Source organism: Enhydra lutris, unplaced genomic scaffold (assembly GCF_002288905.1).
Source record: "Enhydra lutris kenyoni isolate GAN:26980312 unplaced genomic scaffold, ASM228890v2 scaffoldscaffold45, whole genome shotgun sequence".
Classification (NCBI taxonomy): domain Eukaryota; kingdom Metazoa; phylum Chordata; class Mammalia; order Carnivora; family Mustelidae; genus Enhydra; species Enhydra lutris.
Window position 1 is genome coordinate 94,615 of NW_019154129.1, and position 14,746 is coordinate 109,360.

At 40.9% G+C, this 14,746-nt stretch overlaps 1 protein-coding gene across 1 annotated transcript in view; it reads right to left on the bottom strand.

The window, feature by feature from the left end:
• Positions 1-10,214, bottom strand: part of LOC111156117 (acyl-CoA synthetase medium chain family member 1) — a 44,986-nt gene extending 34,772 nt beyond the window's left edge. The window contains exon 1 of the mRNA XM_022516746.1: positions 10,023-10,214. Coding sequence (XP_022372454.1) covers positions 10,023-10,214 — 192 coding nt within the window. The remainder of the gene's footprint in view (positions 1-10,022) is intronic.
• Positions 10,215-14,746: the final 4,532 nt, after the last annotated feature.

The following is a 14,746-nucleotide window of genomic DNA, read 5'->3' on the forward strand; positions in this document are numbered from 1 at the left end:
GTGTTTCTGTGTATTTGTTTTTGTTCTGGTAGTATATAAATCTTATATTTGGGGTTCATTTTGACGGGGTTCTTTCTTTCTTTCTTTCTTTCTTTTTTCTCTTGTCATCTACTTTTGTCAGTCTTTTTGTTTGTCCATTTTTGTTTGTATACTTCATAAAGTATACCTTTGGGGCCCATTTGGGGTGGGCCTTCTATTTTATCCTTCTTTTTTTTCCCCCTGCCTCTCTCTCTCTTTTTTTTCTTTTTTCTTTCTTTTTGGTGGGGACTCTCGATTGCTCAGAAGCGTTCCAGGGTGCACCTTGCCTGCATCACGGTTGACACATTCAGCTACACATCGGTTCAGCCACCTCTCACCAAAATGACTAGGAGGAGGAATGCCCAACAGAGGAAAAATTCAGAGACTGTGCCCTCTCCATCAGAGCTATTGGATATGGATAAACAGTATGTGGAAAAGGGAGTTCAGGCTAACAATTATGCAGGCAATGGCTAGGCTGGAGAAAGACTTTGATGACAAAATGGAATTGATTAGGGCAGAAGTGAAAGCCACCAGGGAAGATGTTAACAATGCTCTCAGTGAGTTCCAATCTAATCTAAATTCTCTAACAGCTAGGGTAACTGAGGCAGAAGATAGAGTTAGTGATCTAGAGGACAAACAGATAGAGAAAAAGGATCAGGAGGAAGCTTGGAACAAACAGCTTAGAAGCCATGAAAACAGAATTAGGGAAATAAATGATGCCATGAAACGTTCCAGCATCAGAATTATTGGGATCCCTGAGGGGGAGGAAAAAGAAAGAAGACTAGAAGATATAGTTGAACAAATTCTCCATGAAAATTTTCCCAATTTGGGGAATGGAACCAGCGTTCGTGTCCTAGAGGCAGAAAGGTCTCCCCTCAAGATCATAGAATCTAGAAAGACCTCGAGACACCTGATTGTGAAAATGATGAATCATGATTGTAGACAGGAGCTCTTGAAAGCAGCTAGGGTGAAGAAATTCCTTATGTACATAGGAAAGCCCATCAGAATAACATCAGACCTGTCCACAGAAACCTGGCAAGCCGGAAAGGGCTGGCAAGACGTATTCAGGGCACTAAATGAGAAGAACATGCAGCCAAGAATACTTTATCCAGCAAGACTGACATTCAAAATGGATGGAGAGATAAAGAGCTTCCAAGACTGGCAAGGTTTAAAAGAGTATGTCACCACCAAGCCGGCACTGCAAGAAATATTAAGCGGGGTTCTATAAAAGAGGAAAAATCCTAAGAATATCATTGAGCAGAAATATATGGAGACAATCTATAGAAACAATGACTTCACAGGAAACACGATGTCAATAACAACGTACCTCTCAATAATCGCTCTCAATGTGAATGGCCTAAACACTCCCATAAAACGGTGCAAGGTTGCAGATTGGATAAAATGACAGGACCCATCTATATGTTGTCTACAGGAGACCCATTTTGAACTGAAGGATACATCCAGACTGAAAGTGAAGGGATGGAGAAGCATCTTTCATGCCAATGGGCCTCAAAAGAAGGCTGGGGTAGTGATTCTCATATCAGATAAATTATATTTTAAACTAAAGACTGTAGGGCACCTGGGTGGCTCAGTGCATTAGGCCGCTGCCTTCGGCTCAGGTCATGATCTCAGGGTCCTGGGATCGAGTCCCGCATCGGGCTCTCTGCTCAGCAGGGAGCCGGTTTCCCTTCCTCTCTCTCTGCCTGCCTCTCTGCCTACTTGTGATCTCTCTCTGTCAAATAAATAAATAAAATCTTTAAAAATAAATAAATAAATAATAAACTAAAGACTGTAGTCAGAGATACAGAAGGACACTACATCATTTTTAAAAGACCTATCCACCAAGAAGATCTAACAATTGTAAATATTTATGCCCCCAATGTGGGAGTAGCCAACTACATAAAACAACTGTTAATCTAGATAAAGAGTCATATTGAGGGCGCCTGGGTGGCTCAGTGGGTTAAGCCTCTGCCTTCGGCTCAGGTCATGATCTCAGGGTCCTGGGATCGAGGCCCGCATCGGGCTCTCTGCTCAGCAGGGAGCCTGCTTCCTCCTCTCTCTCTGCCTGCCTCTCTGCCTACTTGTGATCTCTGTCAAATAAATAAATAAATAAATAAAATCTTTAAAAAAAAAAGAGAGTCATATTGATATGAGTACACTAATAGTAGGGGATCTTAACACACTACTCTCAACAATAGACAGGTCATCCAAGCAGAAAATCAATAAAGAAACAAGAGCATTGAATGATACTTTGGACCAGATGGACCTCATAGATATATACAGAACATTCCACCCTAAATCAACAGAATACTCATTCTTCTCGAGTACACATGGAACTTTCTCCAGAATAGACCACATACTGGGTCACAAATCAGGACTCAACCAATACCAAAAGATTGAGATTATTCCCTACATATTCTCAGATCACAATGCTTTGAAACTGGAACCCAACCACAAGAAAAAGTTTGGAAGGAATTAAAACACCTGGAAGCTAAAGACCACCTTGCTTAAAAATGCTTGGATCAACCAGGAAATCAAAGAAGAACTTCAACAATTCATGGAAACCAATGAGAATGAAGACACTTCAGTCCAAAACCTATGGGATACAGCAAAGGCAGTCCCAAGGGGGAAATACATAGCCATCCAAGCCTCCCTCCAAAAAAACGGAAAAATCCAGAATGTACCATCTGTCTTTAAACCTTAAAGAACTGGAGAATCAACAAAAGTTAAGCCAACCCCACACACAAGAAGGGAAATAATCAAGATTAGAGCAGAGATCAATGGGATAGAAACTAGAGATACAGTAGAACACATCAATGAAACTAGAAGCTGGTTTTTTGAAAGAATCAATAAGATCGATAAACCACTGGCTACACTAATACAAAAGAAAAGAGATAAGACCAAATTAATAAAATTATGAATAAAAGGGGAGAGAGCACAACTAACACCAAGGAAATAGAAACAATCATCAGAAATTATTACCAACAGTTATATGTCAATAAGTTAAGCAACCTAGATGAAATGGATGCATTCCTGGAACCTATAAACTTCCAAAACTGAATCAGGAAGAAATTGACAACCTGAATAGACCAATATCTAGGAATGGATTGAAGCAGTGATCAAAAACCTCCCAAAAAACAAGAGCCCAGGACCTGACAGATTCCCTGGGGAATTCTACCAAACTTTCAAAGAAGAACTAATACCTATTCTCCTGAAGCTGTTTCAAAAAATTGAAGCAGAAGGAAAACTTCCAGACTCTTTTTATGAAGCCAGCATTGCCCTGATCCCCAAACCAGGCAAACACCCCACCAAAAAGGAGAATTTCAGACCAATATCCCTGATGAATATGGATGCTAAGATTCTCAACAAAATCCTAGCTAATAAGATCCAACAGTGCATTAAAAAGATTATCCACCATGACCAGGTGGGATTTATTCATGGGTGGCAAGGGTGGTTCAACATTCACAAATCAATCAATGGGACAGAACAAATCAATAAGAAAAGAGAGAAGAACTACATGGTCCTCTCAATTGATGCAGAAAAAGCATTTGACAAGATACAGCATCCGTTCTTGATTAAAACACTTCAAAGTATAGGGATAGAGGGAACATTCCTGAACTTCATAAAATCTATCTATGAAAAACCCATGGCAAATATCATCCTCAATGGGAAAAAGCTGACAGCCTTCCCTTTGAGATCAGGAACATGACAAAGATGCCCACTCTCACCACTCCTGTTCCACAATAGTGTTAGAAGTCCTAGCAACAGCAATCAGACAATGAAGAGAAATAGAAGGTATTCAAATTGGCAATGAAGAAGTCAAACTCTCTCTCTTCGCAGATGACATGATAATTTATATGGAAAATCCAAAAGGCTCCACCCCCAAACTAATAGAACTTATAAAGCAATTCAGTAATGTGGCAGAATACAAAATAAATCTACAGAAATCAGTTGCTTTCTCATAAACTAGCAACGAAAATACAAAAAGGGAGGTTAGAGAATTGATTCCATTTACTATAGCACCAAGAACCATAAGATACCTGGGAATAAACCTAACCGAAGAGGTAAAGGAGAACTACTCAGAGAACTAAAGAACACTCATGAAAGAATTGAAGAAGACCCAAAAAGATGGAAGGCCATTCCATTCTCATGGATCAGAAGAATAAACATACTTTTTTTTAAAAGATTTTATTTATTTATTTGACAGAGGAGAGATCACAAGTAGGCAGAGAGGCAGGCAGAGAGAGAGAGAAGCAGGCTCCCCACTGAGCAGAAAGCCCGACGTGGGACTCGATCCCAGGAACCCGAGATCACGACCCGAGCCGAAGGCAGAGGCTTTAGCCCACTGAGCCACCCAAGTGCCCAAGAATAAACATTCTTAAAATGTCTATACTACCTAGAGCAATCTATATTTTCAATGCCATTCCGATCAAAATCCCACTGGCATTTTTCAAAGATCTGGAAAAAAAAATCCGAAAATTTGTATGGAATCAGAAGAGACCCTGAATCGCTAAGGAAATGTTGAAAAAGAAAAAACTGGGGGCATCACATCGCCTGATTTCAAGCTTTACTACAAAGCTGTGATCACCAAGTCAGCATGGTACTGGCACATAAACAGACACATAGACCAATGGAACCAACTAGAGAGCCCAGATGTGGACCCTCAACTTTATGGTCAACTAATCTTCAACAAAGCAGGAAAAATATACAGTGGAAAAAAGACAGTCTTTTCAATAAATGGTGCTGGAAAAATGGGACAGCTATATGTAGAAGAATGAAACTCGACCATTCTCTCACACCATACACAAAGATAAACTCGAAATGGATAAAAGACCTCAACATGAAGCAGGAATCCATCAGCATCCTAGAGGAGAACATAGGCAGTAACCTCTTCGACATAGGCCACAGCAACTTCTTTCGATAATGCTCCAAAGGCAAAGGAAACAAAAGCAAAAATGAACTTTTGGGACTTCCTCAAGATCAAAACCTTCTGCACAGCAAAGGAAACAGTCAACAAAACAAAGAGGCAACCCACGGAATGGGAGAAGATATTCGCAAATGACAGTACAGACAAAGGGCTGATAGATCTATAAAGATCTATAAAGAACTCCTCAAACTCAACACACACAAAACAGATTATCATGTCAAAAAATGGGCAGAAGACACGAACAGACACTTCTCCAACGAAGACATACAAATGGATAACAGACACATGAAAAAATGTTCACCATCACTAGCCATCAGGGAGATTCAAATCAAAACCACATTGAGATACCACCTTACACCAGTTAGAATGGCCAAAATTCACAAGACAATAAACAACGTGTGCTGCAGAGGATGTGGAGAAAGGGGAACCCTCTTACACATTTGGTGGGAATGTAAGTTGGTGCAGCCACTTTGGAAAATAGAGTGGAGATTCCTTAAGAAATTAAAAATAGAGCTTCCCTCTGACCTGGCAATAGCACTACAGGGTATTTACCCCAAAGATACAGATGTATTGAAAAGAAGGTCCACCTGTACCCCAATATTTATAGCAGCAATGGCCACAGTTGCCAAACTCTGGAAAGAACCAAGATGCCCTTCAACAGACAAATGGATAAAGAAGATGTGGTCCATATATACTATGGAGTATTAAGCCCTCATCAGAAAGGATGAATACCCAACTTTTGTATCAACATGGAAGGGACTGGAAGAGATTATGCTGAGTGAAATAAGTCAAGCAGAGAGAGTCAATTATCATATGGTTTCGCTTATTTGTGGAGCATAAGGAATAACACAGAGGACATGGGGAGATGGAGAGGAGAAGGGAGTTGAGGGAAATTGGAGGGGGAGACAAACCATGAGAGACTGTGGACTCTGAGGAACCAACTGAAGGGTTTTGGAGGGGAAGGAGGTGGAAGGTTGGGTGAGCCTGGTGGTGAGTATTGAGGACAGCATGTATTGCATGGAGCACTGGGTGTGGTGCATAAACAGTGAATTCCGGAACACTGAAAAGAAATTTAAAAAATAAATTTTAAAAAAGAGTTGACTTGGAAAATGGATGATTTTAGATAAATTGAGATAATCTTGTTTTTACACCAGCGGTGGCAAACTCAGATGTTGTATGGGCCAGGCAAGTACATAAATGGGAGAAGCCTGCCATGTTTCTCTGGGATAAACTGGAGAGCCAAGTGTCTCTCAACTGGGAGCAACCATTCTGCTCTACAGATTGACTGTTGCAATATAGGAATGAACATTTAGTATTATGAAATGTGACTTTACAAAAGAAACCCCATAGCCTGATTCTGGTTCCTATACTCTGTTGCTTTCTCTGAGCCAAAGCCTTCCCTCTTCCCACATACATATTTATAACATATCCATGAGAATATTAACAGCCCATTGCTAAAATACAACCAAGTATGGCCAAACACCAACATTGCTTATCTTGTGCTGGTTGTGCACCGTTCAGGGAGCTGACACATTCAAATTCATTCAACAGGTAATTAAATGTTCCAGGTGTTTCTATATGCTGGGGATACAATAGTTAACAAAATAGTAAAAATTCCACTCACTCATTGAACTTACATTCTAGTGATGCTGAACCTACATGTGTATCAGAATTACAAAAGGTACAGACCTTTTGGGAATACTATGCTGGGATGCTAGGATAAAAGTCTAATAGTTTCAAAAGAACATGAGGACCCTCTTGAACTGTACAGGTCCTAGGACTGTTGCTAATTTTTTATGTAAAATTACAGAATTATGGGCACCTGGGTGGCTCAGTTGGTTAAGTGTTTGCTTTCTACTCAGGTCATTATCTCCTGCGGGTCCTGGGATGGAGTCCTGAATCCTGCTCAGCAGGGAGTCTGCTTCTCTCTCGCCCTCTGCCCCTCCCCCAAACTCGATTGTGCTCTTGCGAGCTCTCTCTCTTTCTAATGAAAAAAAATCCTTAAAAATTACAGAATTAAATTTAGGAGCAACAAAACACAGAGTCACTAACTCAGAGAAATCTAGGCAGACCTGACTGTTGACTAGTAAGGAGGTTGGAATGTTTGGCAGTTCATAAATTAATTTCTTTTAGCAAATGTTATGGGTAAAAGAGACAGGTGATATGGGTCAATGTCATTGATGTGTGGATTTTTTTCAGTTTTGTGGTTGATACCTAACTGACTCTACTTAATGAGCAATGTTTAATATTAAGGTACATCAGGGGTGATAGGAAGAATTTGTTTCTGTTATGACTTTTGGCAAAACAAAAAATGTAACTCCACTAATACTGACTCACCTCTCCTAAGACATGAAGGGGGAAATCACTGTCTAAAGAGAAAAAATGAATAGTTGTACATTTTGGGGCGCCTGGGTGGCTCAGTGGGTTAAGCCTCTGCCTCGGCTCAGGTCATGATCCCAGGGTCCTAGGATCTAGCCCCACATTAGGCTCTCTGCTCAGCAGGAAGCCTGCTTCCTCCTCTCTCTGCCTGCCTCTCTGCCTACTCGTAATCTCTGTCAAATAAATAAATAAAATCTTAAAAAAAAAAAAGAGAGACAGGTGATATGGGTCAATGTCATTGATCTGTGGATTTTTTTCAGTTTTGTGGTTAATACCTAACTGACTCTACTTACTGAGCAATGTTTAATATTAAAGTACATCGGGGGTGATAGGAAGAATTTGTTTCTGTTATGATTTTTGGCAAAACAAAAAATGTAACTCCACTAATACTGACTCACCTCTCCTAAGACATGAAGGGGGAAATCACTGTCTAAAGAGAAAAAAATGAAAATTGTACATTTTGTTTGCTTCTCTACCCTCATCATCTAGAATAATAATGGCACATGGTAGGGGGCTCACTAAGTCTTAGCTGAATGAATGAATGAATGAATGAATGAATGAATTTGGACAGAATGTGACCTCTCAGATTTGGGAGGCTGCTCCAGGAATCTACTAAAGTAGATTATCTAAGGAGCCTAGAGTAACAAAGGATTTAATTTCCAAGAATAGTCATGGGTTATAAATTGGTGGTCTGTATTCCATGCCTTGACATATGTTGTCTGGATCACCAGGTACTCTCTTTCGTCTTATAACAAATTCTTTGCACACACACACACACACACACACACACACACACACACAGATTTTGCAAAAAAAAAAAAAGTTGGATTTCTAACGTATTTTATAAGTAAAATATGTTGAAATCTGAATTAAAAACAAATTTTATCACTCATTATGGTTTTGATTGTGTTGTTGTTTGGGCCATGGGTCAGTTCTCGGGTGGTACCTGTTAAGCTGTAAGGAAGCCAGAGTGGACTGCAGTGGACCTTCTGAAGCGTCTTTCATAGGAACAATGTCAAGACTTGGAGAGCTTGTAAGGCAGGTTTCAAAACTTTTATTCCACCAATGTTTACTGAGGGACAGCTAGAGCTAGGTGACAGGTGCCATGCCTCACTAAAGAGACACTGATTATGATCAAGGCAATTGGAAAAGTGGAAACAGACAAGTAAGAAGTGCTGTGAGAATAAATATTAAGGGGATGAGGATCCTGGGGGGTGGGGAGAATTTGGAGACATGGACAAATTGGCAAGGATTGATAATAAGACAGAAAACCCAACAAAGATGAGGCATCCCTGGGGTCATATTTACTTGGCACTTATCTCCATGGGTTGGTGCATTAACTAACTATAGGGACTAAATAAAGATAAAACAGGGGGAAAGTGATGGCATCTCTTCTTCCTCTCCACTTCCTCCCTCTCCAGCCTGTCTCATGGTTCAAAAATTTCTTAACTAGATTACTGGTCAGGGCAGTGAGCAAAGTCATTTTAGAGTCTGAAGGCAGAGATGTTTGACATCATCAGACTGTAAGACCAGGTTAAATAAAGTATTATAGACTCAGACAGCCTGGATCCAAATCCTGCTCCTTCATTTACTGGGTTATTTAAAATCCTTGGAACCTCAGTTTTCCTGTCTGGAAAATGGGGCTAAGTATCCATCTAGTCATAGTATTAAATGCAAAGTGCTTGATTTGGCCCATATATATATATATATATATATATACATATATTATATATATACACACACACACACACATATATATAGCTCTCCCTAATTAAGCCCTCTATTTTCCTTGGTGTTACTATGGAAATTCAGAGAAAGGAGAAAGAAGGAGGTGGGGAGGAAGCTCCCATGTTAGTTGAATACTAACATATAAATGCAGGTTCATGGGAAATTTAAAATTATATGAACTTCCTTTTTTTGGTAAAAATATACCATTTTACTATTTATGACCTCTGATCAAATGTTACAAATGTAGGTTAAACATTTCTCTACCCTTCTCTTTTTAAAAAAATTTATTTTATTTTATTTAAATTCAATTAATTAACACATTAACTCTCTAACTCCATTTTATATTAACTCTCTGGTCTTTCTCTTGGGAAAGACAAACCAAGCACTTGGGTTTTTCTGCAGAGACGTGTAACCTCTAGACTTTCTTCTCTGGATAGACCCTAAAGCCATGCTCAAGTAGGCAGTTGATAGAGAGGAATCCAGTGCACTTGCCATATTCACAGAATGAGAGATGACAAGACTTCGCTAAAGATGCCAGACACTCATGTGTACAGTCAGGTGATCTGTCCTTTCCCTATGAGTGAAACCTGAAGTTAAGCCCAAGGCTGATGAGACAAATGCCAGTTAGGCTCATAGTCTCCTTAGATGAAGGTAAGAATTCAGACTAACATCTCCTTGCTAACCTTGTTATTAGCAGCTTTGCACTTGGTCACAGTTATGTGATATATTCTCCCACTTTCTTGTTTCCTAAATGAGATTATCCCCATTTTACAGATAAAACCACCGAGGCTCAGAGAAGTGAGAAAGTGGCCAGGCTGAGAATTGAACCCCCAAACATGAGCTTTTCCCACACCAGTGGTGAGCTGAGGTGGAAGCCATTCCTGGTTCAGTGCCTCTCAGTCTAATAGGAGCATGACGAAGTCAGTGAGGCCATTCCTGTCCTCACTTCTCATCACAGGTGGCTTCTTACCTTCTCCATTTGAGTCCAGTAGTCTAGGACATCACTTGCAAAGTTAAATTCCTTGGGTACATCGTAGTCATTCCACCTCGGGGCTCCAACTTCTGATAAAACCTGGCAGTGAAGGTACCCAGAGGCAGAGTGAAAGCCACGGGAGGGTTTGTGGATGTTCCAGAGGCCCAGGAACCTCATTAGCCGCTGCATGGTGGACAGTGCTCAGGAAGACGGCACAGAATTCTCAGGTCGCCACCTGTCTTGGATGGTTAATAGACTGGTTATGGAATGGTAATTTCCTCCACAAAAGGAAGGCAATAGCTTTGATAGAGTAATAGCTTTGTTTCAGCTCACCAGAATTTGGAAGGCCCAAGGCCCATCCACATCTCTACTCCCTCTCTTGTCAATATCCTGTCCTGAACTCTGTGGGCCAACAATTTTTCCTGCGTGAAGTTGGGTTTCTGTCACTTGAGACAATCAGTGACAAATACACATTGTATGTGACAAATACACATCACCATACTCAGGACAACACCAAACTCAGTACTAATATCACAACAGCTTCCCTAGTGGACAGAGATCTGGCTGAAGGGGTCTTTCCCAGGACAATATTGGAGGCAGCTACGTCCAACCCATGAGAGCTGACCCATGAAATAAGATTTGTTTGCCACTCCAGATTCCAACAAAGGCCCCTTTTACATGGGCCCGGAAACTTCATTTATTATTGTTGAAGTCTGATTGTGAAAACTGGCTTAAGCTAGAACGATCTTTCCATGAGAATGTTAACTGAAGAAAACCACTTCAGGAACAGCTTTGAGAGTCAAGCCCCTTACCACCAAAACCAATAAAGCCTCCTCCTCATTGGTTTCAGCAATCACAATTTTTGTGATCTATGTCTGTTTGACAACAGACTATAGAATAGATCAATAAAACCTGAGTTAGTTTATTTTCTGCCAGTTTAGACCTATAATAACCTAACCCCAATTTTGATGCTGCCCCCAGAAGCCTACCTCACATTCCTAGCAGGGAGAGGGACTGCTAAATATGTCCTTATGTTAAAGTCTCCAGAAAAGAGGATACACGAAAAGTTCATCTATCACAGTTTGCTTGTCAGCACAGATCCTTGGGCCTTGTGACTTAACTAATGTCCTCTTTTTAATCCCTCTCAATCAACAGTACCATCTTAGGTTTCATCAGAGCATTTTGGGGCAAGAAAGAGACACTAAGATCGCCGCTGGCCCAGATCTGGCCCTCAGACATATTCCTGCTGGCTCTCAGTCTTTGGAGGAAAAATTTTAATTGTCAACATTTAAACCTTAGGAGATTTCAGTTAAAAGTCTTGAAGGTTTCTCTTGCAAACATAGGAAGTCTGGCAATAAAACCAGCACAAATGGCTAGAGCTGAGAATCTTATGCAAATAGAATGTTCTCCAATTTCACATGGTTTCCACCACTCCTTATTTTGTCACGCTTACTTGCTTCTCCACTTACTGTCCCTGTCAAGTCTCTGGATATTTGAGCTTAAAATATTTGATTAAGACCAACACACCAAAAGGGGATTTCTCCAAGTTTGCAAGGCAAGTTTTGCCGCAGACCTGGTTTTAGAAGTCTGCCTTCCCTGTTGTCTAATCCTCTACAAGCCTGAACCGATTCAGAGCAGGAATACTGGACTCATTTGTTATTTTAAGGCACAGATACATAAATAACCTCAGACTCTTTTTTAAAAGACCCACGGTCAGCCCAAACAACCCCTCAATAAGTGGCTGAAGACAAAAGCAAATGGACAGAAATAATGAGGAAATTAATTAATCCTTTATTATGGGCTCATTTGTGTCCTCTTAGAATTCATCCGTTAAAGTCTTAATCCCCGGTACTTCAGAATGTAACTGTATTTGGAGATAGAATCTTTGCAGGGGTGACTAAGTTAAAACAAGTTCATTAGATGACCTTGATGATCCTGGCCACTGAAACTGAAGACACACTATTAACGTCTACCACCTGACTTCCCAGAGGATTAGTGAGATAATCTGTATAAATTACAATGCCAGCTACTGCCTAACATATACTAAGGGCTCAATAAATACTGGAACACTCTCTAACTTCCAGCAAATTCTGAAGTAAACCATTCTTCCGGTTAGATATTTAAAAAAAAATTTTTTTTTAGATGAAAGGTATTTATATAATATGAACCAACTTCTGCATAGTGGAATTTTCTTTCAAGTGTTCACTTTCTGAGTCTTCATACTCTCTTCTGTACCATCCCGCATGGCTCACCATACTCACAGCTGCCTAACTTTAAACAGATCACCCTCTATATGCCAGCCACTGTGCTAGGCATATCACACATATATTCTCATTTATCCTTTTTATTCAATATCCTCACCATCCTCATTTTGCATTAAGGAGGCAAAGTGTCAAAGAAGTTAAGAGCCTTGCCCAAAGTCAACCAACTGATAAATGACATTACGAGAATCTGAAATTAGGCCTTTGGATTTTAAATCCAGGGCTCTGTAAATATTTTAGTGCCTTGTGATAGACACACACACACACACACACACACACACACACACAACCTCACAAAGAAGTTGTCATTTACATGCCTTACCTGGCAATGTCTAGAAAACAGCTGGGCTTTATCTTGGGCTTGTAGAGAAATGGGGACTTAACATACTCACTTCTCTCTAACGGGGAAAGTTTCCAGGGGTGTGCACACAGAAAGGGCTGCCCATCTCTAGGGGTGGAGAGCTTGGCAGGAATTGGACAACTCTGAAGTGGGAGGAGATGCTCAGTTAGAACAGGACAGGAAACTATCCCAACCCTACATTGGAGAGACTGTGCATTGGAAAAATAAACTATATGAAGCCATTCTAGTTCTTATGAGATAACTTGTAGTGTAAAGGAACAAAATCAAATGGAGAATTCTCACTAACTCTGGGGCTAACCTGCTCTCTTTTCTCAGCCCCATGCTCACATTTGAATGATAGCCAAGTGGCAATATGGCTTAGTAGTTAATGCCTGCACTATGGAAGCAGAAAGATCTGAGTTTAAGTCTCCAGTCTTTCATGTACCATCTCTTTGACTTTCACTGATGTCCTTTCTCTACTCTCGTGCCCTTGTACGTAAAATGGGAATGATAATAGTGACAGCTTATGGTTGTTTCATAGTTGTCTTGTTATTACGTTGTTAGGATTAGATGGAATAATTCATGATGAGCACATAGCACAGTGCTTGGCCTAATCAATATTGGCTGTTTTTGTTAATTTGGGATTTGGAGAGAAACAGTTCAGTGTACTAACAAAGGCAGGGTCTTTGGAATCCCACGGTCTTGGGCTTAAATCCTGGCTCAACAACTTACAAAATGGCTGATGGACAAGCCGTTGGCCTCTTCTAACAAAACAGAGGAGTGTGGTTGTTAATAAGATATATTCCTCCGGTTCCTTGAAAGAACAGCACCAGGTAAAGTCTGCACAGTGCTCGGCTCAGACATGTAAACACTGGGTTGATAGTGACGTTGCATTAAATAAGCCCGGATTGCTGCATGAAGTGGCTTGTATTGTTAGTCTTCTACTAGGGCCATTTTGGGGGTGTTGCTGGGGGATGGGGATCTCCAGGACTCCGGCCCAACTTTCACAGCAACTTTTCCCTCCCATCCTCCAATGAAGCAGGGACAAAAGTATCACAAAGACTGCTGGAGACACCTAGAACATTCCCGGATTTGAGAGCAAGCCTGGCTTCCAAGAGGTGGGTTGTCCTTCTCCTGACCAATTCATTTATGATCAATTTTCAGCTCAAGACAGACTTTTTACGGAGAGGAGTGAGTGAGAAGGCACTGATAAGTTGACTGGCCATAGTAAGGAAAGATTAAACAGCCAAAATATCAAAGTATAAAAGGCCCTAATACTCAAGCAGAAGAGGCAGATACTTTGGGGAAGAAAATGGGGACAGGAAGGAAAGTCTACAAGACACACTCTGGATCTCAGTGGCTCTCCCATGTGGAACTGTAACACTGGTGTTGTGGGTGAAGAAGTCCAGCTCTGGGCCAGGCAGCCTGGTTCAGTCTAGCTTTCACCAGTTACCAGCTCTGTGACATTGAGCCAGTTTCTTATTCCCTTGTGCCTTGGTTTGCTCATAAGTAAAAATGGGTCTATGATAGAGATAGTGGAATTCTCTGAAGATTCTGTTCACACTTCTCTTTTCATTTCAAAGCCTCTCTTGTAGTCTGAATGAGCCCACTGAATTCCAGGTCTGGATATTGGAACACTAGGCAGACACAAGTCACATCTGGTTTGGGCACTGAAGAGCAGTTATGAGTTCTCTACTCTCTTCCCCTGACTCAGTAGTCCTGGAAACCCCATGTGGACAGAGTGTCGTGTCCGGCACAACAAGAGGGAGCAGGGTTGAAGGATAGGAGAATGAAGAAAGGGAATGTGGGGAACAGGAGGGACACAGGCGAACGTGTCAAGCAAGTGCCAAAGTTTATTTTGCAGAGTTCTGATTTATACCACACAGTAAGGGAATCACCTCCTGTACATCTGGTGCTAGTTTCTATTTTGGCCTGAGAATAGCTGGTCATGCAGAGATATCAGACAGCCTTGACCTTCGTGGTTTGGACACTTAGGCCATAACTCAATATTTGCAAAACACAGGAGCCTTATTAGCTTAGTCTTGAGACAGCAGCTGCAATGGCAACAAGCCAAACCTCACAATGTCCTCATATCAATCACCAGGGAGACACGGAGGCAC